At 42.3% G+C, this 22,938-nt stretch overlaps 1 protein-coding gene across 1 annotated transcript in view; it reads left to right on the top strand.

Annotated features, from left to right (window-relative positions):
• Nucleotides 1-22,938, top strand: part of Pappa (pappalysin 1) — a 226,188-nt gene that overhangs the window by 127,726 nt on the left and 75,524 nt on the right. The window contains exon 10 of the mRNA XM_070012448.1: nucleotides 7,766-7,959. Coding sequence (XP_069868549.1) covers nucleotides 7,766-7,959 — 194 coding nt within the window. The remainder of the gene's footprint in view (nucleotides 1-7,765; nucleotides 7,960-22,938) is intronic.

Here is a 22,938-nt window from a genome sequence, read left to right on the forward strand (position 1 = left end):
ATCAGATCATTATGCAAGTAATTTTCTAAATAAGTAAGAAAAGTAATATTGGATATTTTCCCCCAATATTAAGGCAAAAAAGAGTGAAGGATGATATATATTAGTCAGTATCTAGGAACACGTTAGTGACAGAGTTAAGGTTCAGATTTTTATTTCTGGTCCCCAGTTTCATCTGTTTTTCTTTTTGTTGTTGGTTGTGGGATCTGAACTCTGGACCTGGGCATTCTCTCTCAGCTCTTCAGATCAAGGCTAGCACTCTACCACCTGAGCCACAGTGTCACTTCCAGCTTTTTCTGCTTATGTGGTGCTGAGGAATTGAACCCAGGGCCTCATGCAAGCAAGGCAATCACTCTACCACTGAGCCACCTTCCCAGCCCTTCATCTGTTTTTGATTACAACCCTCTTCTCTCCCAATAGGCTCACTGTTAGGTTTTTAAAAAGAGGTAGCTGAGTAAGAACCGCAGCACGTGGTATTCAGGTAAGGGGTAGGTTTATTCAGTAGGCTGGGAAAGAGAAAGAAAAGAGCTAGAAAAGAGCAGAGAGAGCTAGAAAAGAGAAGGGAGAGAGTGTCTGGGACTGCGCTAGGCCTTATCTAGGGTCTGGGCGGAGAAGGGTGTGGCCACATCCAATTCAGATGTGACCTCTTCCAGGTGTCGGAGTTGCCTAGGTAACGCAGGTACTGGGTGGAGACTTTGCTGCAAGGAGGGTGGAGTCTGCTAGCCATCCAGGAGCGGACCTTACACTCACCATCCAAGGTCTTCACTTTGTTGATCAGGTTTCTTCATTTTTAGACTAAAAAGTTTAACAATGAAAGAGGGGGAAAATCAAGAACAAAATATATTTTTAGAGTGATACAATGTAAGGGAAATCACAAAGCTGTCTTATTTAACATTCTTTATTCTACAGAAGGTAGATCTGTAGCTGGAGAGAAAAGTGACTTGTCTAAAGTCCTAGGGTACATGAGCAGACAGCTGTTCTCTCCAGAGTTTCCTTGTTCATTACGAGGCTGTGGATTTTGAGAAAGAAATTTCTTCCCTCATTCCATTCTTTCCTTCCATTTTCTCCTTCCTTCCTTCCTTCCTTCCTTCCTTCTTTCCTTCCTTCCTTCCTTCCTTCCTTCCTTCCTTCCTTCCTTCCTTCCTTCCTTCCTGCCTGCCTGCCTGCCTGCCTGCCTGCCTGCCTGCCTGCCTGCCTCCCTTCCTTTCCTCCTTCTCGCCCCCCTCCCTTCTTTCATTTCTCCTTTTCTCCCTCCTAACCTTCCTTATTTCTTTCCTACCTTCATTCATCATTTCTTCCTTCCTCTCTCCTTGTCCTCTCTTTCTTTCTTCTCACCTTATGGTGATCAAAATGAGATCCAGTTCAAATCACTGGCATTCCACCTGAAGTGTGTTTCTTTCATGATTGCCTATTTTTTTTTTTTTACCATTATTGCCTGCTTTTTGCATATCCATATTTTGAATTGTCTTTCCCATTTATTAGCTTATATCATCCAAGTCAATTTTTGTTTTTATTTCCTACTTATACTTTGAAAGAACTTTGAGTCCTTGGTATCAGTCTTCTTTCCATTTGTGCTTGGAATGTCTGCTTCTATATAATTCAAGTATTTTCTGTGGCATGCATGTCCCAGCAGAGTACCATATTGTACCTTGTTCTCCATATCATGAGAGACCATCATCGGGACCCCAAAGAGATGTGAACAAAAATCACTCAAGACTTTCAATATTCTGTTCACTTGACTACATTGTTATTTGTTAGAATTGCTATCTTTGCTTAGAATATTTTTAAGCCACTAAAACAAATGCTGTGTATTCAAGGTGATATAATTGCATATTTGAATTCTGATTCTTAAAGATTGCCAAATCTCTTTATTTGGCAGCCTATCCATTTATTTTCAAACTCAGTTAAGATATAAAATAAAACAATGAAACAAAGACAGATGGTGGGATACATGTCTCACAGAAAAAATATGGAATAGTTTATGTAGAATTGGACATTTTTACCTTAATGTGTGCTAGATTTTGTATTATGACCTCATTCTAATTATGATTTCATAAAAACCTTTATATAGTATTATAATCAGAACAGATCCAAATCAGCCTTGCAACTTTTTTGTTTTGTTGTGATGATGTTATTTTGAGACAGTCTTTCTGGAGCACCTCAGCCTCTTGAGTGATAGAATCAGAGTCATAGACTGCCAAACCTGGCTTTTAATACACCTTTAATGAAATAAATTAGAGAAGTTCTGTGATTTCCACATTTTTCATTCATGATTTACTGAGTACTTGTTATAAGACTGACCCTTTCCTGAGTATTAGGGATGCAAACATCAATGCCTCAGGACCCAAGAGCTTCCAACAATAATTTATCTTTTTATTCTTAAATAGAAACCAATCAGTTTTCTTGAATCTAAAAGTAAAAGATTCACTTTGAAACAGATTCTATGAAAGTTGTACCTTACAGAGTTAGGGGGATGATATAACATGAAAGAATTACTTATTTGTTTGTTTGTTTAATTTTGTGGTGCTGGGGATTAAATCCAGGGCCTTCTGTGTGGTATGTAAGCACTCTACTACTGAGCTACATCTCCAGTCCCCAAAACTTATTTTTAGACAGTAAACAATATAATGAAGAAAATAAAACATGATGGGGAAATAGAATCAACAGGGTTGTTATTTGGGGAAGTAACACTTACCTGACCTCTAAACAATGAAGAGGTCATAAGAAAAGCAAAGTAAAAGAAGCAAGGGAAAAGAAAGGGAACATCAAGTTCAGCTTCCTAGTGTGTTAAGAATTTGGAATATGTCTGGAGCCAGTGGCTCGTGCCTATAATCTTAGGAAACTGAGACTTGGAGAATTGCAGTTCAAAGCTAGTTTGGGCAGTAAAGCTTGCTATATTTCATCTCCAAATAAGCAACAAAATCAAGCCGGAGGTATGGCATAAGTGTTAGAATGTCAGCCTAGCAAAGGTGAGGCCTGAGTGAAAAGTACTGGGAAAGAAAGAAAGCAAAGGGAAAGAAAGGAAGGAAGGAAGGAAGAAAGGAAGGAAGGAAGGGAGGGAGGGAGGGAGGGAAGAAAGGAAGGAAGGGAGGGAGGGAGGGAGGGAAAGAAGGAAGGAAGAGAGAGGGAGGAGGAGGGAGAGAGAGAGACAAGGGGGAAGACCAGAAAAGGAGGAATGGAAGCAAGGAGAAAGGGAAGGAAAGGGAGAGAGATAGATATTTCTAAATATATAGCTATCTGGATAAATGGAAGACAGTGAACAAGGAAGATCGTAGCTAGACAGTCACAAAAAACAGGACCTTGTAGAGCATGATACAGGCTCTGAATTGTGTTACCTATAAGATATGAAGCCATTATTGACTTGCTTCAAGTGAGGAACTTCATTTTAAGAACAGCCTGATTGCTATGTTCCAGAGAAGCGTATAGAAGCAGCAGAGAAACTTGTTTAGTGAAATTGCATCAGCAGTAGAGACTTGAATTTGGTAGCAGCAGATTTGGAATATCTGCAATTCAAGGAGCCTTTGGGATGTGCAGATGGACTTTATGTTGTGTTAAAGGGCACACTGAAAAAGAAATAGGAGAGATGACCAGGAAAAGTTTGGTTTGGCCATTGTTGGCCAATGGTGTTGTCATCCACTAAGGTGAAGGAAAGGGATTGTGGGGGGAAAAAAATCACTGTTTTGGGTTATTCTGTGAGATGCCTTTAAATAGATGTCAGTAGTGATATCACTGTGGGACACTGGAACTCAGAGAAGCCATCTATCTAAAGCCATGACTGTCACTATAGTCACTGACTCACAGACCCTGTGAGGAGTGAATTCTGGTAAAGAACTCAATTCATGTAGCTGGACCTGAGGATACACAGGGAATTTGAACCTGGACTTCAAAAGGTCCTAAAAACAACGTGGAGAGGTCAAACTTGGTTGGAGTCCATTAGGCAATTTCACATACAAGATTTATATTTTAGAAGAAGGTAAGGGGACAAGACTCCAAGCCAAATCTGAGGGCATCGTGAAGGCCAAGTACAGAGAGAGACTGGGCTGTGGGTGCCCTCTATGCCTGGTTAAGAGTGACTGCAAAAAGCCAGCCCAGGCTCTCTTATATTCTAGTCAGATGATGATTCGTTGTCTCCATGAGACTCAAGGAGGAATTTGTAGCTCATATTGGTGTATGGCCAACCCTAGAAGGACCCGGAAAGGGACTCAGCTTCTCAGATTCAGCAGACCTAGTCAGCATCTGAAGCTTGTTAGCAGATTCATGGTTCTTTAGGAGTCCTTCACCACCTCGCCTTTTGTCCTCTGCGTAGGCTGATCTGCTTGCAAAGAGGTTAAGCACAAACCCTGGTTTCAATAGAATTAAATGAGGTCAGCAATCTGGTCTTGACATGAAGCCCTTAGGGGTCGGGGTGGGGTGGGAGAAAGGACAGTATGAAGTCAAGATATTTCTATTCCAGAAGAAAGTCATGCCAGCACAACTTCTCCCAGATTCCCCGCCCCCCCAAACTTTGCCCTCATAAAGTTAAGACACTACCACTGTCCCTATTCCAAAAAGCTATTATTTGGATAGAAAGATTGCACATTTTTTGGTCTTTTGGTGGTGGTGGTGCTTGGATGAATTATGTGGCACGAAGCTTGTTGTGGTTGGACTCAACCCTAAACAAATAGCTAAACTTAAAAATATGATTTTTTTCTAGTCTTTCAAAAATAGAAAAATATAATAATCTTTGGGCCGAGGGAGTTTCTTAATGCCAATCACTGGTCCCTGAGCTGGAAATAGAAGCAGATGCTCATTTCTCAAAAGCTTATGAACAAGAAGAGAGATAGGTAAATCCACACCTTCCTTTGGAAGGTAGCCCATTTCATAAGAGCACAGATTCGAATTAAGTCCCACTAAATTGAGTCCATCTCCCATGCTCAAAAAGCCTCACTTCCCTATCTGCAGGTAGCTGGCCTATGTTCTTCAATGATCATGACTCTGAGAGCCTTTCAGGAATGTCGGTGCTGGTATTTCATCTTTAGGCTCCAGACAGATGAAGAGGAAAGTTAAGTTGACAAGGGGCTGCATTAAGTGTGTCTGACCACTTACACACAGTCCCTATGCTTCCAGTTCTAGGAGCTGAGCTCATTTCTTCCAAAAGGAAAAGAGCTTTGCTGGCTTATGAAAACTCAACTGAGGAGGACAGACTTTGTCAGTGCTGCCCTACCCACATCAAACATCCTGGCTGGATAGAGTAGACTTCTCAATGTGTCACCATGTGGAAAGGGGTGAAGCTGAAATGAAGAGTTCCCTCATACTGGGGAAAATTGGGGTTAGATGGAGAGATCAGACTGCCCAGTGAAACCCCTCTGTAAGCCAATCCCCCACTGGTCTCTCAGAAACTTTTCCTTCAAAGGGTATCGAGTCGATATTTTAACAAGAATGTGCCCATCAGAGATTCTAAAACTTAGTCATTCATTCACTCAACCAATACTTGTTGAAGGCCAGGCTCTGGTGATTCAGTCCTGTAATCCTAGCTTCTCAGGAATCTGAGATAGGAGGATCGGTGTTCCAAAGCTAGCCAAGGCAGGAAAGTCCATGAGACTGTTATCTCCAATTAACCACCAAAAATCAGGAAGTGAAGCTGTAGCTCAGGTGATAGAGTATCAGCCTTGAGTGAAGAAGCTAGGTAGGGGACAGCATCCAGGCCCTGAGTTCAAAGCCTCCTTACTGTTTCACACACACACACACACACACACACACACACACACACACACACACACACACACACACACACACACACACACACACACACACACACACACACACAGCCCCGTACAACTACTTATTGAAATTTTGTGGTGTGTGTGTGTGTGTGTGTGTGTGTGTGTGTGTGTGTGATATAGTATTCACACTCCTCACCCAGTGGAGCATATCATTAAGGTCTTCTAGCTGGTACATGAAAGGCAAGGTAGTAAGATGATAGACCTTGCTAATGACTTCAGACTCTTCACTGCAACCCACTCAGTGTCCAGCATGTAGCCTTTAGGGAATGCCAAAGAAACTAACGTGACAAAAAAGAGAAGGCCACTTTGGTTGTTCTCTTGCTACTGTCTTTGTTTTTCCTGGGCCACACATTTGTATTCCATTCCTTATCTTGTTCTCTTCAGTGGTTGGGGCAGAGGGAGTGGAGAGGGAGTAGAGAAGGAGAAAGAATCCCCCAGACGAAGGTTGGCAGATGGAGCTGTGAGGCTCCCAGGACTCCAGTGACAAGAAAACCTGAATAGTAGAGTCCAAGGATGTTATTTTTAAAAGAGACTCACAAATAGCTCTGTCAGCAGAATCTTGGAGAAGAAAAGAAGCATGCTTCCTCCCTCTCTCTCTCTCTCTCCCTCTCTTTCTGTCCCTCTCTCTCTCTGTGTCCCTTTCTCTTTCATTGCCCTCTTTTGTTATTGTTCTTTTCTCTTTCAACTTTATTTTTGCCTTGCTGCCTATCATCCATTTGCCCATCTATCTACCTGTGCTCTTATGTTCCTACTGTGTCCGCCTTTCCCTATCTCCATTCTCATTATTCTCAGGCTCTGCTGGTTCCAAGCAGATTTATTACCATATTAAATGTATTTTTTAAAGAAGAAGTTGGCCTTTTTGTATGAGTTTACCTGTAGTTTCAACTGTCTTTCACACTGAAGGTTCTCTGCGGAAGAAATGAGTCATTTTAGAGGATAGACTTTATATAATCATTATATATAATCCCTCCCTATTTATCTTCACCATAGAAGAAGAAGAGGAGAAATGAGGAACCAAAGCCAGGCAACCTCCTGATTTTAGGCATCAGAGCTTGTATGTTCATAACCTGAACATAGCTTATATATCCAGCGTGTAGAGAAGTTCTCACTTCTAAGCATAATAAGTTGGCCTCTTACTTCTAACTCTGTTGCCAGCTTTCTCTGTGACCTGGAAGCAGGTGCTGTCCCAGCCTCAGCTCTCAGTTCTGTTCTGCATAAAATGTGGAAAGGAGCTGACATTATACATGTTATTTCACACAATCATGGTAACAATGCTGGGTGAATATCCTATCTCATTGATTTATTTGTTTGGATGAGAAAAATGGAAACTTAGAGAGATTCACCTTCTGGGTCACTGAGTCCTGATTTGAATCTGGCTTTGCCCCAGGTCAAAACTCTTTCTCTTTGCAGTCTTCTTTATTGGCTTTTAGAGAGTGAAGTCTGGATTTATGTCTGGTCACTCTTAGAGTAGACCTGAGTTATTAGATCTCTAAGAAGGCCAAAGCCACTGTCACAGTCCTGTGGTCTTTCCATGTTTAAAGTGCCCAGCATGCTAGTAGTTATAGGAAATCTCAGCTGGTTCATGGCTATCCTTCAATAACTGAACTATAAGGAACTGATTGATTCTGGCTCTTTCCATAATATTTCACTATGTGAACTATTTACAGAAATAAACAAGGGATTTGTTGAGCTTAGAAGATACTCAGCAGTCTGCTGCCCCTAAACCATTTTATGACCATTTTATCAGATAATCAAACATCCTAGAAATTCACCTAGTGTTTAACTGAAATTCTGATTGTTTCCATCTAGAACAGCCTATGCTGTTACCTATGGCAAGATTTCCCTTTTTTCTTAAGGCAGAGGGATATTTTATTGTGACTAACAATGAATGATAGCCTAGACAGCATTCATGATTTTGGTGGACTGCTCCCATATCGACTGCTGATGGTTGAGACCAATTAACAAGTACTTATCTTTCTCTCTCCTTGTATATCCATCTCTTACAGATGAGCCCAGCCGGTGCTATTTCCATGATGGAGATGGGGTATGTGAAGAGTTTGAACAAAAGACTAGCATTAAAGACTGCGGTGTCTACACGCCCCATGGGTTCCTGGATCAATGGGCATCCAACGCTTCAGTTTCCCATCAAGACCAGCAGTGCCCAGGCTGGGTTGTCATCGGACAGCCAGCAGCATCCCAGGTAAGGTCCCACCCCCTACACACCTCCTGAAGATGCTCTGAACCTCTTCTGTGCTTGCCAGAAATGCCCACCTTACAGATATGATGCCATTGGATGTGACCACATGAGCATATCTTTAGCTACATGTAATATCAGTGCCTCTTGACCTCTTGGGTACCATTTGTAAAGAATTAGAAATACAGTGGCCAGCTGAGGAAACACCAGAGTAATGGAGGTAATGACTAGCCTCTTTTGTCCTTCCCTACTATAATTCCTTTGTGGAAAAGAACTCTACTCTGGCTGGACTACTGGAACTCAGTGGGGGGATGGGGGTAATGACAAATCTATCTGAGGAATTCACACTTTTAAGGAGGTGCTTTCTACTTTAAGGGTATAACTCTATCATCATATGTTGTATGGCCTTGTGTTGGTCTCCCCACCTTCCTGGGCTCTATGTTTCTTTCCATCTTTGAAATGGAGAGTAGTTGAGCTTGATGATCTCCAAGGATCTTTACACTTCTAAGAAGCTATGACTCATTCCTCAGTCCCCTCATGGACTATTTATTTGCTATGTTTTTCCCACAGGGGACTGACAGCATAGTTGAGGGAGTGAGAGTTTTGGGGCCACCAGAGCTTGTATGATGTTGGGGATGGCTATGACTTCCCCAGAGCCCCCTTTCTAATTATCCTGGTGAACAAGCCACCTGCCTTCTCCTGAAACTCATATGTCTTAGAGACCTGACACAGTGGTTCCAGCTATCCAGCCCAGTACCAACTAAGCCATATTTCCCAGATATTTCTTGATGAAAGAGAAGAATGCCCTTCTCTTGGGCCAAATGAAGACTCATTGGGTGAAGTACAAGATAGGAACACTTCCTTGACTCCTTTTTTAATTTTGCATTTGTTTGACCATTATGTTATCATTTTGCTTATTATTTATTTATTTACATTTGTGTCTGAATGCCCTGAGGATGGTAGAAATAAATGGGAACATGGCGCCCCTCATCCCAGCCTAGGGAATAATGAATGAATGCACGCAAGAAGGAAGGGTCAGGGTTCACCTTCTCCTCACGCCTCACCTCCACCATGTGATTGCAACTTCACCCTGAACTCTATCTGTTTGTTCTCTTGCTTCCCTCAGAACCCTGTCACTTCCTTGTGAATCAGTTTGAGGTCCACTCATCTCTGTCCCTTGTCTTTAAGCACAGAATCTAGATTAAACTAGATGCTCAGAAAATGTCTGTTTTCTTGACTGTAAACACACACACGTGCAAATGACACTGAGAGAATAGCTCAGGTATCACTTCTCTGATCACATGGAATGTCGAGGAAATCCAAATCAGTAGTAGCATCCATTTCCTAGAGATGCTTAAAAATATCACTCCAACATGGGAATTATTAATGCATTTGGAACCTCACATTAAAAAAAATGTTGAGGTAGCAGCTGTGCCTTAAAATCACCCAGAGCTTATTGTTACTGATCTGAGCAAAGGAGAGAAAGAATTTTCCAGTCTTAGCATTTGAAAAGAGGCTTCATGGGACAATTATTCCACTCTTGTAAGGAAAGGGCTGTCAGGAATTATGGGTGATTATCTCTTCCTAAACAAAAATCCAATTAAAAAAATCATTATAAATACTAGCTCTTCGATTTACAAAGAGGAGATGAGGATACAAAATCATCCCTATTGAATTATTCATTGTAACCAATTTTATTTTAATGAAATCGACTAGGTTCCATTACTCTGGGTTTGGACATAATCTTTGTTACAAGGAGACTTCAGCTGTAACTAAATTTGCCATAATGAGATCAGCTCACTGGAGAATACAGGGTCAAGGGAGAGAATATCAGTACAGACTAGGTGTGGGGCCTGGCAGGCAGAGGGTGTCCTGGGAGGTGCAGAGCAAGAGTCTTCTGAATTCTTCCTCTGAGAGCAAATGCTTAGATATCATGAGTGAGTATACTTGCCCCTACCCTCATGCACACATGGGCAAACATGGACACCCATGTACACATATGCATATGATGCAAACACACACATTCACATTTGCATTTCCAAAACCATACGAATCCTGCATGATTCAGGAGAAAGACTATTCCTAAAGTGGAAGGATAGCTCCCTTTCAACAGCAGAGAGGAAAAGGAAGTAGGACTCTGCCCTTCATTATATTGTTCAGTGATTAAAGGAGACTGGTAGTTAATTTTCACCCTGTCAGGGCCTCCAGTGAAGATAGTGAAGTTGTTATGACATGGAGGGGGCTTGGAGGTTCTTAGAAGTTGAGCTTAAGAACAGAATTGGAAGGTGTACCACGTGTCCTTCATCTTCCTCCAAATCCCCCTTTCTTTGTCCTGCCCTCCCCTCCCTTCTTCTCCTTCTCTCCCTCTCCTCCCTTTCTTCTCTCCCCTCTCACCCAGACATACAAATTCATATATGAATAGGTCCCCATAGCAGCTCAGAAACAGAGGGTGACCAAAGCAAACACCAGGGAACAGAGCAAGGGAACAAGTCAGTATCAAAGCATCTTCAAACCCAGGCTACTCCCATTTCTGCACAGACTGACACTATTCCATGGCCCTTGCTGTTTACTAGGACACTTTTTAAACTTGAGGAATGGAGACCCTTATAATCTAATTTACCCAAAGCTCTGCCTTTCCTTGATCCTGTAAAAATGATATGTGCAAGTACTTATTGGAGCTATGTGGCCACCTCTATGACAGAACCTGTAGAAGACATCAAAGAAGTGTGAAAACACAGCTCCTGACCTTGTCACAGTATAAGATGTAGGTGTGAGAATTTCATCCAAAGGCAAAAGCCTCATCAGATTGAGTCTTGAGGCTCTCACGGCTACTGCGAATGAGCAACATTCTTAGTGTTGTGAGTTCTAGAATACTGATTAAAACTTCACTTTGGGTATTACATATGCCTGCAACATTTCATGATTTCCAGTTCTTTTCATCCATTGTTCTTGAACCAGATCCCCAAATGTGGTTAGAATAAAGCTAATCCTGAATGCTAAATCTCATATCTGAATATTATCAGAAGTATCAAAACTTCCTGGTTGTACAAACTGGGCTGAACATCCTATAATAAGAGACATTCTTTGGATAGTTTGGCCAGGTACTATCTGGGCCCAGCTGCAATCAAGAAGTTCCTGAGACAGAACTGCCTACCGCCACCCCTCATCCCCCAGCAAAAAAAAAATGGAATTGAATTGAATGAATCATGTTATCTCTCTTCTAGAGATCTCAGAAATGGTTTGGCTTAAGTGCTTGCAAAGATCTTGTCTAGTTCTTATTTTGTCTCCGTGTTTTACATTGTTCTAATGCTTTAGAACAAAGGCTGCCAGGATATGATACAGATATTTCTTCTTTTTGCTCTCACCCCTAACATTTTTTTTTAACCAAAGCTGATTTCCTCCTGGCTCTCCTGCCAACAGGCAATGACCTGAGGAGGAGGTAGAAGACCCAAGACAATCAGGAATTTATAGTTTCTCTCTTAGGCATTGCAGATCCTCGGTCAAAAGACCATTGAATTTGGTTAATCCTCTGAGGATAAAATTTAGACTATCCCTTTCTCAGACAGTAGTTTGAGGACCAAAGTAAAGGAAAACTTTCCTAAGAATGAGATCTATCCACATTAGAATAGAGTGTTGTGGAAGTTTCCACCATGGAACAGGAGAAAGCAGAACCCCTGTAAACCCATTATTGGTCATCTCTGTTGTGTCTCACTTCAGTTTGAGTGGCTATTATCTATTCTTTGCTGTGACCATAATACTATGCCAGGTGTTATAAAGATCTAGGTAGTACATGCCTGTAATCCCAGATACTCAGGAGGCAGAGGTGGTAAGATCCTAAGTTTGAAACCCAACACTGACAAAAGGTAATATGATGTTCTGTTTCACAAACATTTTTTAAGTTGGATGGAGATATAGTATAAGGCCCAGAGCCTAAGTTTTATCCCCAGCACTCAATGAAAATAATCTATCTCTTAATTTGATTGAAAAAAAATTATTTAAATCTTGCATTTAAGAAATATAAAAGAGAGAATGGGGGATAATGTAGTTTGGTGGAAATTATGGCCAATTGGCTTTTCCTTAACTTCTGAGTAAGTTGTTCCTCTGAGAATCTCATGGTGCTCCTTTCAAAATGGAGATGATAGTATCTACCTAGTAGAAGTTAAGGTAGATAACATCTAGCTGGTGAACAGCAAAGAGGCAGAGAAACACTAAGTGATAGTGTTGTACTTCTGAAGTAGTACAAATGTCACTGCTCTATCTCAATCATGTTAGCTTCCTTGACCTAGATCTGGCCATGACGAGCCACACAGCAGAGGAGCCTCATCATCATGATGTGGACTTCATCAGAATCCCATCAGTCACTGTTTGCTGCACACTCAGAGTTGTAGTAGGCACTTTGAGAAGTTCTAAGGAAGTCCTGAGCCTTTTGCTGCCCTCAGAGCACTTCTAGTTTCAACAGGGTTTGCCCAACTAGAAACAGTAGTCAACCATGAGAGAGCATGAGATCCAGAGGGATTTTCCCTCCAATCAACCTTACTCAGCCTGCAGGGATGAATGGATAAGTCATTTGCCCACTTTCAGAAGAACCCAGATAGATTATAAAAATAGCATTTACCAAGTTCCTCTGGGCTCTGCACCAAATTCCTTGAATCTTACTACAGCTACTACAGAAACAGTCATTAATGTTCTCACTTTACAGATGAGGACACTAAGACTCAGACAGCAGAAGGACTTGCTTTGGGGATCCTGGCTGGAGGGGGCTGAACCCATTGTTTCTAATAGGAACCTGAGTTCAGGATGAAGCAATTCATACCTGCTTCCATCACTGCTGTGTAAGAAGAGGGGGAAGAGCTGGTGTCTTTCTGGAAGTGATAATGCATTTCAGCAACACCAAGAGAGTGGGTGTGCTCCCTCACCAGTACCCCAAATCCCCAAATACTTCCATTCCTTCCACTCTGCCTCTGAGATCTCCATCTGTTCCTTTCCATTCTGTGTGTGTGTGTGTGTGTGTGTGTGTGTGTGTGTGTGTGTGTGTGTGTGATTACTGAGGCTTTGTGTCCCTTAGCTTTTTTTGTTCAAGGCTTGAGCTCTTCCACTTGAGCCACAACTCTTCTCCTAGCTTCCCCCCCACACCCTCTGCCCCTTTGGTGGTTAATTGGAGATAAGTATCTCATAGAGTTTTCCTTCCTGGGCTGACTTTGAACTGTGAGCCTCAAATCTCAGCTTCCTGAGTAGCTAGGGCTGCAGACATAGCCACTGACACTCGATTTGGTCTCCATTCTTTTAGGTGGAGCCATGCCTTATTGAGAGTCTTCTAAATGTGTGTAGTCTATGGAAATATAGAAGAAACATAGAAAGTGTTTAAAGTTGCATCTCTTACATGTAAAACAGATTTCTTAGGTTCTGGAATGTATGTTTAATTGTTGCTGGAGCATGAGAGAGAGAGAGAGAGGGAAAGAGAGAGAAGCACAAATAGGGTAATTGTAGATTGAAGAAGAAACTACATAATTTATGGTTTGTCTCAAACCATACACAGGAAACCTTGAGAAACCAGGATAAGAGAATCACAAGATGTGTACATTCTTTCATGGCCACCAACTCTGAGCCAGGACAGCAGAGGTTATTCCTCCCTGACCTCCTCATTCCTGTCTCTAGGGATAGGGGCTCGATTCCCTGCGGCTCTCTAGACATAGGGTGTGTTGGTTAGTTTTCTCTTTGCTGTGAAAGAATATCTGACCTAAACAACTTCAGATGGGGAAGATTTATTTGGGCTCATGGTTTTGGAGGGTTCAGCCTATGGTTGCTTGGGAAGAACATCATGGTGTCAGGTACATGTGGACAGGAAACAGAGACAGGGAGACAGGGAGGGACCAGGGACAAAACACCCCAAGGATCTACCCTGGGTGGACCAACTTCTTCCATCTACGCCCCACCTCCCAGCTGGGTCCACTATCTGGAACCTAGGCTCCCAACACCTGAGCCTGTGGAAGCAATTTCATATCCAAATTGTAAGACATGACTAAGCAATCTTTCCACATGCCCTTACCATGCAGTGTAGGAGGGGAAACTCCAAGGGAGACATTTCCTGGGGAAATGATAGCTGAGGAACAATTCAAAGGATAAACGGGGGGATTGGACAGGGAGTACACCCTAAAAATAGCGGAAGAGGGAGACAGATACCAAAGGGGTGGTGAGAAATGTAGTAAAAGTCAAGACATAGGAGCTGAAAACGTCACTCAAAGACATCCTGCAGATGATTGGAATTTAGACTTCATTCTGGGAGCTATAGAAAGCTTTTCCAAAGTTTTAAAATAACAGATTAACATGTTCAGGTGCTATCGTGTGAGGAAAAGGAGTAACATTTATTGAATTCCTCCTGCATGCCAGGCACATGCTGGGGATTCGAAGCATATAATTTCCCATCTATTTCATAACAAGCATACAGAGAAGTCTTTCTCTTCCTCTCTCACAAGGAGACGAACTGCCTTCACTTATGAAACCTTTCGTTCTACTTCTGTCTCTTCTTGCACCTGGTTGCTGACATTCCATATAAATAACTTGACTTGGAAATTTTGCAGTGAGAAGCAATTACTCAATCCTATTTAGATAATATTATTTGCGAAGAGCGTGGAGAAATCTTGACCTCAACTCTCAGTGCTGAGGTCTCTGTTCCAAGGTCTGCCTGTCCCTTCCCTACCCACCCGGCCTTTACAAAAACATTCAGCTCTTCTCATTAGTGATGTGGGATAGCCACTGCCAGTGGTGGGGAGGGAAGAGAGGCGAAGGGAACACACTGAAATGCAGAAGTAGATTCCAAGCAGTTTTCCCAAATGCCCTGGGGATGTGCTTCATCCTGGTGGTTTGTGAATAGTTTTTCAATGGTACATGTGCAAGTCATCTAAGGAAACAGAACAGAAAATACCATAGTCAGATACAGTCTGCCCCATTGATGTGGGGACACTCGAAGTCTGAAAAGGAAAAAGCAGATCATAGGGGTGTGTAAATCCAATAGCTATTCCAGAAAAGAGGTCTACCCACATCTCTCCCTGACTCTTTCTTCCCTCTGTCTTCCACTCATTCTCTCCTTCAATAGGTAATTGAGCCAGACAAATGAGACAAATGAATAGAGGAAGGAAGGTGAGCAGGGGAGAATAAGAGGCATGAAATTCGATGGATATCCTACAAAATTAAGAAATTTGAGGGAAAGGGTAGGATTGGCAAAGATGGAGGAGAATGATTAAAGAGGTGGCATTGATCAAGAGGCATTATTATATTCATAAACTGCTTTATTGAATGGCAGCTTCTTTGTTACCACTACTTAAAGGTAAGAAAGCTGTACTTTTAAAAAGAAAATCCAGATATTATAATTGGCCTCAGTATTCAGTCTAAATATTGAGCAATGGGAGCTTTGAAAGCAAACAAATATTAAATAAGGTTTGGGAGCAGATCCACCTGTTTTCCAACTCTTGAGTTCCATCATTCACTGTGGCTGTGTAGCATTGGACAAGTCAGGGCTCTTTGCCTTAATAGACTCCCTGATCTGTAAGAGGGCAGTAATGACATCTAGGCAGCAAGTGCTTGTCAAGGAAGTTGCTTCAGAAACCTGTTTGTCCTCATAATGACAGATGACAGATTTTATTTTTTCACAGAAACACTCTGCCTTCGTGTGAAGTTTTGTCAGCTGAAGGACAGATACAATTAGAGACAACATATGATATATATATATATATATATATATATATATATATATATATATGTATGTATAAATGGTCTTCTGGGACCAAAATGTAAGGGGAGGGAGACTTTAAGAGTCACTTGGTCTTACTTCATTTAATTAAAGTTTTGTTTTGTTTTAACAGCTTCCCTTGAATCTCTCCAGTCCCCACTCTGTTATACAATGATTCTACCCTTCGGATTCAAAATCAGTCGAATGCTTAGTGAACTTATGCTATCAAAAGCATCACTCCCAGTTAGGGGCTGATGTTGAAATGAGCTATACAGTCACTGTCCCCAAGTAGGAAATCCTGAACCTTGTTAGAAAGGGAGGGCTTATATGAGGTCCCATACTAAGATAAGACAAGTGTTAGCAAAAGTCTGCATGATATATGGATAACCTTAGAGGTTTGTGCTTTGAAGAGGAAGGGCTTTGAGGGAATGGAGAGTTATCCATGCAATTCTTCTTCTTTTCCTTCGGGCATTTGGGAAAACTAAATAAACTGTGATATGCATGAACAGTATTTGTTGCAAGAGAAGTGTAACCTTTGGAACCAGAAAAGACCTAGTATGTTGTTCCTTGTCATTTGTGTGGCAGCTGGCAAAAGACTTCTTCATTTTAATTCGTGTGTGTGTGTGTTAGCATACATTAGTTATGCAAGGAGAGCCTCATGGTGACCTTTCAGACATGTCTACAGTACAACCTGATCAGTTCACCCCCTCAACCATTCTCTCCCTTATCCTAGCACAACTTCAGCTGGCCTCACTGTTCTATTTTCATACATGCAAACAAACTATTTCAACCATGTTTACCTTCATTCACCCAACTTCACCTTTCTTTTGAATTTCAATTTTCCCCATCTGTACAAAGGATGGGCTATCACTTTGAGGTAATCATTAGGATCCAATGAGCTAACATATATTAAATGTACACTCCTGCTTCTGACTGGTCATCTAATTCATGCCAGTTCACAGTCCTGCTAAAGAGTGTTGTATCTGAGTAAACTAAGTTTGGAGGAGGAGCAAAATTTTGTTAAGAATGGAAAGCACAGGAGGGTCAGCTTAGCATTTGCAAGGATGTCACAAAAATGTATTCACTGCTTGATTGAGGAAGGGATGTGTGCAGCAGTGAGGGCCTGGCTCATGGACTCTTGAAGCCCAAGGATAAGTAGGGATCTGTTTTGTTTTGTTTTGTAGGTCATGGAGCTTGAACTCAGGGCCTGGGCACTGTCCCTGAGCTCTTTTGCTCAGGGCTGGTGCTCTACCACTTTGACCCACAGCACCACTTCTGGTTTTCTAGTGATTCTTTGGAGATAAGAGTCTCACAGACTTTCCTGCCCAGGCTGGCTTTAAACCATGATCTCAGATCTCAGCCTCCTGAGTAGATAAGGTTAGAGGTGTGAGCCAGTAGCACCCTGCTCTTCTGGTTTTGATGTAGAGCAGACATACTCCTGGCATCCATACCAGTTCTTCCTCTGAGCCGGACCCATCCTGACCCCATTGTCTTAATCTCAACCTCAGAACCAGACACCTTTCTTCCATCCCTGTCATTTGCTCAGACTCCCCTTCAGATCCTTCTCAGTTCTTGTTTTCTCTGTATTATTGTTTTGTTTTAAGTGGGGTCGCCGGCCTGTAGCCAACATGCCCTTTGCTGTGTAATTTAGTTTCATGTTCTGTACCCGAGAAACATGTAAAAAATGTAAGCAGCATTCACTCTCTGGGGGCTGTAATGCACTTAGGAAGTAAGAGCCAGTGAAGCTTGCTGAGCTCGCTCCTTTGGCAGTATTGAATTCTGTCCCCAAAACCACACGCTCATTTCTCTCATCTGAAAGTAAACTTTCTCAAGCCAGGCCCCAGCGCGGGGAGGTAGGACTCAGCTGGGCATAGGGTTTTGTTTGTTTGTTTGTGTAGATGTGTATACTTATTTCATTGTGTTTGTTTTGCAGAACCGTCTACCCCATACACTCTGTTCTTCTCCACTCTTCCTTTTGAACATGATCCTAAATGTGTTGTCTGTAGAACCAGACCATAGAGAGCTTCCTAACTCCTCTTCTACCCCATCCATGGGTTTCTTAAAAGTTGCCTAGATCTTCAGCCTGATCCAAGCTCTAGGAGGTCCTGGATACATTCGTGTGTGTTCTCTTTCCAGGGAGAAATGGACTCCAAGAGGCTTAAGAGAGGATCCCTGGCTGAGAGGCTCTTTCCTGTATCGGAACCTCCCTGGGGCCTTTCCCTCAGCTACATGTGGTTGGTGGAAAGGGACACTGGGCTGACATCTTGTGTTTCTTTTCTTCCTGGGACAGAGGCCTCTGGGCAAGGCATGGGCTTGGCAGACATAGATTTCAGGGCTGTGAGTGGTGCCCACAGATACCATGCGGCTGCCTGGCAGCAAGAGATGTGAGGAATAAGACTGGGATGCAACAAGAGGGAGGAGATTCACTGAAATTCATCAGGAAACCATGGTCAGGAGTGAGCTCCAGAAAAGACAGAACTGTCTCATTATTGAGCCCAGGTTGGAAACCAGCCATCCAGTGTCTGGTAGTGCAGACATGGTAGTGCAGCCACCTACCTACGTGACACGGAGCCCTAAAACAGGACCCATGAAATGGAGCCGCTGAGTTTTTAATTTCCAATCATTCATTTAAATTGAGACAGCTCCATGGAAACCATGGGCTGCTCTATTGGGTAGAGTAGGTTTAGCTGATATCACATTTCATCACTGTCACATACAATGAGGTCTCAGGCAATGAAGTCTCTTCAGTCTCCTCATCTGTACGCTAACATAATTAAATGAGATTGTGAGGATTCCATAAGATAGTACATGGAAATACTTGGAACTACATTGGGTATATTAGAGTGAATTCTCCCTAAATCTGTTCATCAAATTAGAGCTTTATAGCCAGCACATGGAGGGGAACCTACGCTGCCATTCCCACAGATAGGGGGGCAAAGGTTCACAAAGGGCCCCTACTCTGAGCAGTGAACAGGAAAACATTGTGCTATTTGGGGCTCTGAAGCTATTATCTCCCTCCCTTCCTTCCTGTTTTCCTTCCTTCCTTCTGTCTTCCTTTCCTCCCCTCTCCCCTCTTTTCCTCTTTTTCTCCTCTATCCTTCTTTCTTCCTTCCTTTCTTTCCTTCTTTCTTCCTTCCTTTCCTTTTTTTTCTTTCTTTTTCTCTCACCCTCCCTTCCTTCACTTCTTCCTTTCTTTTTCTCTCACTCCTCTCTCCCTCCCTCTCTCCCTTCCCTCTCTTCCTTCCCTGCCTCCCTCCCTCCCTCCCACCTCTCTCCCTTCTTTCTTTCCTCCCTCCTTCCCTCCCTGCCTCCCTCCCTCCCTCCCTTCCTTCCTTCTTTCCTTTCTTCCTTCCTTCCTTCCTTCCTTCCTTCCTTTCTTCCCCTTCCTTCTTTTTAGTACTGGAGACTCAACCCAGAACTTCACACTGCTGGACAAGCACTCTACCATTTAAGACATGCCCTCAATCCTTGGAATACATTTTAAAATGACATTTTCTTTTCCCCAGATTGAGATATATAACATACTAATCTATTTTTGTAATGGCTATCTTACATCTGCTTTCATTCTAATTGCAGGATGTTTGCCTTTGGATTACATTCTCCATTGTGATAAGAAAAATTGGCTTCAGTGATCTCGTATCTGTTAAGCTTTCTGTTTGTTCTCCTTGGTCAATGGAATCCAACAGCCTGAGCAGACTAGGCCTTGTACAGTCAGTATCAGCTTTTCTTTTTAATCCATTGCCTGAGGGGCATGTTCTAGGCAGATTGGGTGAACTGGGGTCACTGTTAGGCCTGGGGGGGGTGTCCTTCTACCTGTCATTACTATCATTTGTGCCTCTAAACTCTTTAAGGCTTAACCATCCTTCCGGATCTAGGGTACACAGCTTTTCTTGTACGTGTCCTCCCACAGCTCAGCTCACTTGCACCCCTCACTCTTCTGACACGTGTAGACTTATCCCCAAAGCCTGAGCAAAGCTGCCTTTGAGTTTGTGCTGCCTTTTTATACCAAATTTAAGATGAACATCTAAAAATTCATTTGTCTCTTAAGTATTTCTGTAAAAATTTTATTTTTTAAAAAAGCATTATCTTCAAGTAGTTGTACAAAAGAGTGACCAATGCAGCAAAGCAGTTCATGAACATCATGTATCTTCATTTCCCCACCTACCCTCACGTAGGCTACACAATGAATTTTTCTGCATTCTTACCCCTCCCCTTCTTCTTAAATACAAACATAGAGTACATGGGGAATACTCAAAGTATGTGAGATTTATTGAAGCATGTTGTCAGAAATTATATATGCTGGATAACCTACAACTCATGGGTCTAAGACCTGTCAGAGCTTGGAGTGATCCTAGTAGTTAGAAACTTCTGAAATCCCATCACATGACAAGTGAGGTAAGCACCTTTAGGGGAAGGAGAGGACTTGAATGGTGACCCTGACCTCTGACCCATGACCTTACGTTCCTTCTGTTCCTTCATGCCTCCAGAATCTGCTTCCATCTCAGAAAGTTAGCTCCCCGGTGATAAGTGCTTTGATGTGTCCTCTGCAGTGTGTTCTAGCATCTGGCACATAGAAGGCTCATGATAAATATTAAAGAATACATTTCCTTCTTGCCAACAACTTCTGTCCAGAAAATGGAAGAGGGGTGTTGGAGACCAGACTTCAAGGTAAAGGTTCTAGCCCTTTGACTCCTGTGATTAGGGGAAACATGAAGTCTGGACGAGGCCCTCCTTGTGGGATGGATAGAAGTGCTAAGCCTGCCATTTCATCTTTAGAGAAATCTCCCAATGAGAGTCCAGTGAGGAAGGCATGAAGGAGAAAGCAAGCAAGAAGGAAACAGGAGCAGTAAAAGGAAAAGGGAAGGGGGATGTAGAATTTTAAAAGATAATAGCAAGTAATAATAAATGACAATAGAATAAAAACCCATTCATAATAAGCTGATAATGACGAGAAGCATGTGGATAATTCTCAGGATAGTAGCTCTGTGTCAGGATCTTCATACTGGCTTTGTACCTTTAAACCTGCCAACCACCTCATAAAGTGGTTCTGTAATATTCACTGGTTTACAGACAAATAAATTAAGACTCACAAAACTGAATTCTGTCGTTGGCTAAGAGGTTGGGCAGAGAGTTTACATTTTGAATCCAGGCCTGGTTCTCAGTGGAGGCCAGGAAGGAAGGAAAGATGAAGAGTGAAAGTTAATTGAATGTCTTTCATGTATAGGATGTCCAAACATTTGCAAAGGCTCTTTTAGTTCTCAAAAGACACACACTCCACATTTCTCCATGTGGAGAAATGTGGACTTAGCATTGTGTTCAAGAAGATGCAGTCAGTGAAGAACAGAGTCTGAGGTTCCAGTTGATATCCTCGTCACCTTCAGATGCGTGTGCCTTCCACTGCTGAGCAAAAGGGTCAGGAAAATGGCCAACGAAAGGGTTGTGGAGGAGTTCACATTGTGGATCTCAAATCATGGTGCAGCAGATCCCAAGAACCACATTTCAGAGCCGCTGCTTCAACATGGTGTGCACAGACAGACATGCACTGCCCTGGCCAGGACCATCAGCAGGAAAGGCATCATTCCAGAAGGCTCTTGTCCCTCAAAATACTCAGCCGATGGGTGGACAGGCTATGTAAGTTAGCGTGTCCCCTGAGTACCTGAGGAACAAAGCCCTAACCCCCATAGTTTTTGTTCATTACAAATATGATATGATCCCCAAACTCTGAAATCTAATGTGGTAGGCCAGAGAGAAATGCCACCCTGGTCCTGAATCATGAGAGAGTCCCTGTTCAAGCTGGAAAGCCGGCTTCAGCAACTCCTGGCCTCTTGCTTGTTGCACACATCACTATGGGGTACCTTCTGCAGCTTTCTTTCAAGAAGAATTAAGTTGGAAGCAACTCAGAAAGAAAGATCCCTGTATCCTTATCAGGAACAAATAGGACCCAGGTCCTATCGGAGAACCTCAAAGTCTGAAGTAAAGATCAGGACCCACAAGTAAAGGCACCTCTCTTCTTGATCATCTTGACATCTAGCAGAGCTCACAGAAGTCATGTGACTTGCACCTCATCTCAAATACAATCTATCACAGAGAGATATTAGTTGGAAGAACTAGAGGTGGGAGGAAACAAACAAACAAACAAATAACCTGGAGTGGGGGGCAGGAATCCTCATTTTGTGAATTTGAGAGAAAATCTTTGTTCTATCATGACACAGATGTTTTTAAGTGAAAAATCACTCCTCTGACCTTTCTTGAATAGGCCAGTGTGGTCAAGACAGCCATTAACCAGTACTCAGATATTCCTAAACAAAGGTTTAGGTGTCCAGGAACGGAGCTTGGATGTGGTAATGCTTTGGTGATTAACCCACAGGCATCCAGAGGCTCCCACAAAAAAGGCTGAGAACAAAGAGACATGGTGACTTCGAATGATCTTCACCCTCAGTCTGAGTGGCTTTAGTTAAGTCTTAGTGATCTCCTTATTCTTGTACTTTGCTCTAGAATTGGTGGTTTTCTGGTCCCACTTCAGGACCAGTAAGAAGAACATTTTGGATGACTATTTTGGACCTTTGTCTAAATCTCAGGTATCAAGGATTGCTTTGTAGAATTATCATTTCTCAGCATTATGGTCTAGAACTCTGTCAAGATCTTGTTCTAGAACTGGCAGTGGTTCAGGGTTCTGAGATAAAATTTTACCATGTTTGTAGAACTTTTGCCTACCTCTGGTAGGAGCTTGGAATTCCTATCTAGAATTGAGTGTATACTCTGTGGAAGCTGACTGTGCCCTGTTGATCTGATCCAGAGTCTCTACTCCTTTTATATCATGATCTAGAATTCCAGAAATTTAACTTGTTCCATTTGGTATAAATGTAAGGAAAGAGATTTGGAAATACAAAAATTAGCGATGTAGCTTTTAAAAGATACTATGGTGGGAGCTGTTTGCAGCAGCAAGTAGCGTCTTGAACATCCTCCTTCATACTTCCACTGTTGACATCATTTAAGAAACTGGTCTGTCATGGCTCAACTACAGCCCAATTCTCCCTTTCTTTAGTGTTTTTAATTTTAGCTCTTGATTTCCAAAGACCACTTGACACAAAGATTTTGCACTTTAAACCTGGCCTTCAGGCATAGATTGCTTCAGCATTTTGCTTTGTCTGTGTTTATCCCTCATTATGCAAGGCTTGAACACAGAACTTGCCTCATTTTTCTGCAAGAATTGCTTGCTTAAATGCTCTGCTCTACTTGTCCTATGGCTCTGGGAGCAA

The sequence above is a fragment of the Dipodomys merriami genome, unplaced genomic scaffold (assembly GCF_024711535.1).
Source record: "Dipodomys merriami isolate MVZ:Mamm:240054 unplaced genomic scaffold, mDipMer1.0.p SCAF_11, whole genome shotgun sequence".
NCBI lineage: Eukaryota > Metazoa > Chordata > Mammalia > Rodentia > Heteromyidae > Dipodomys > Dipodomys merriami.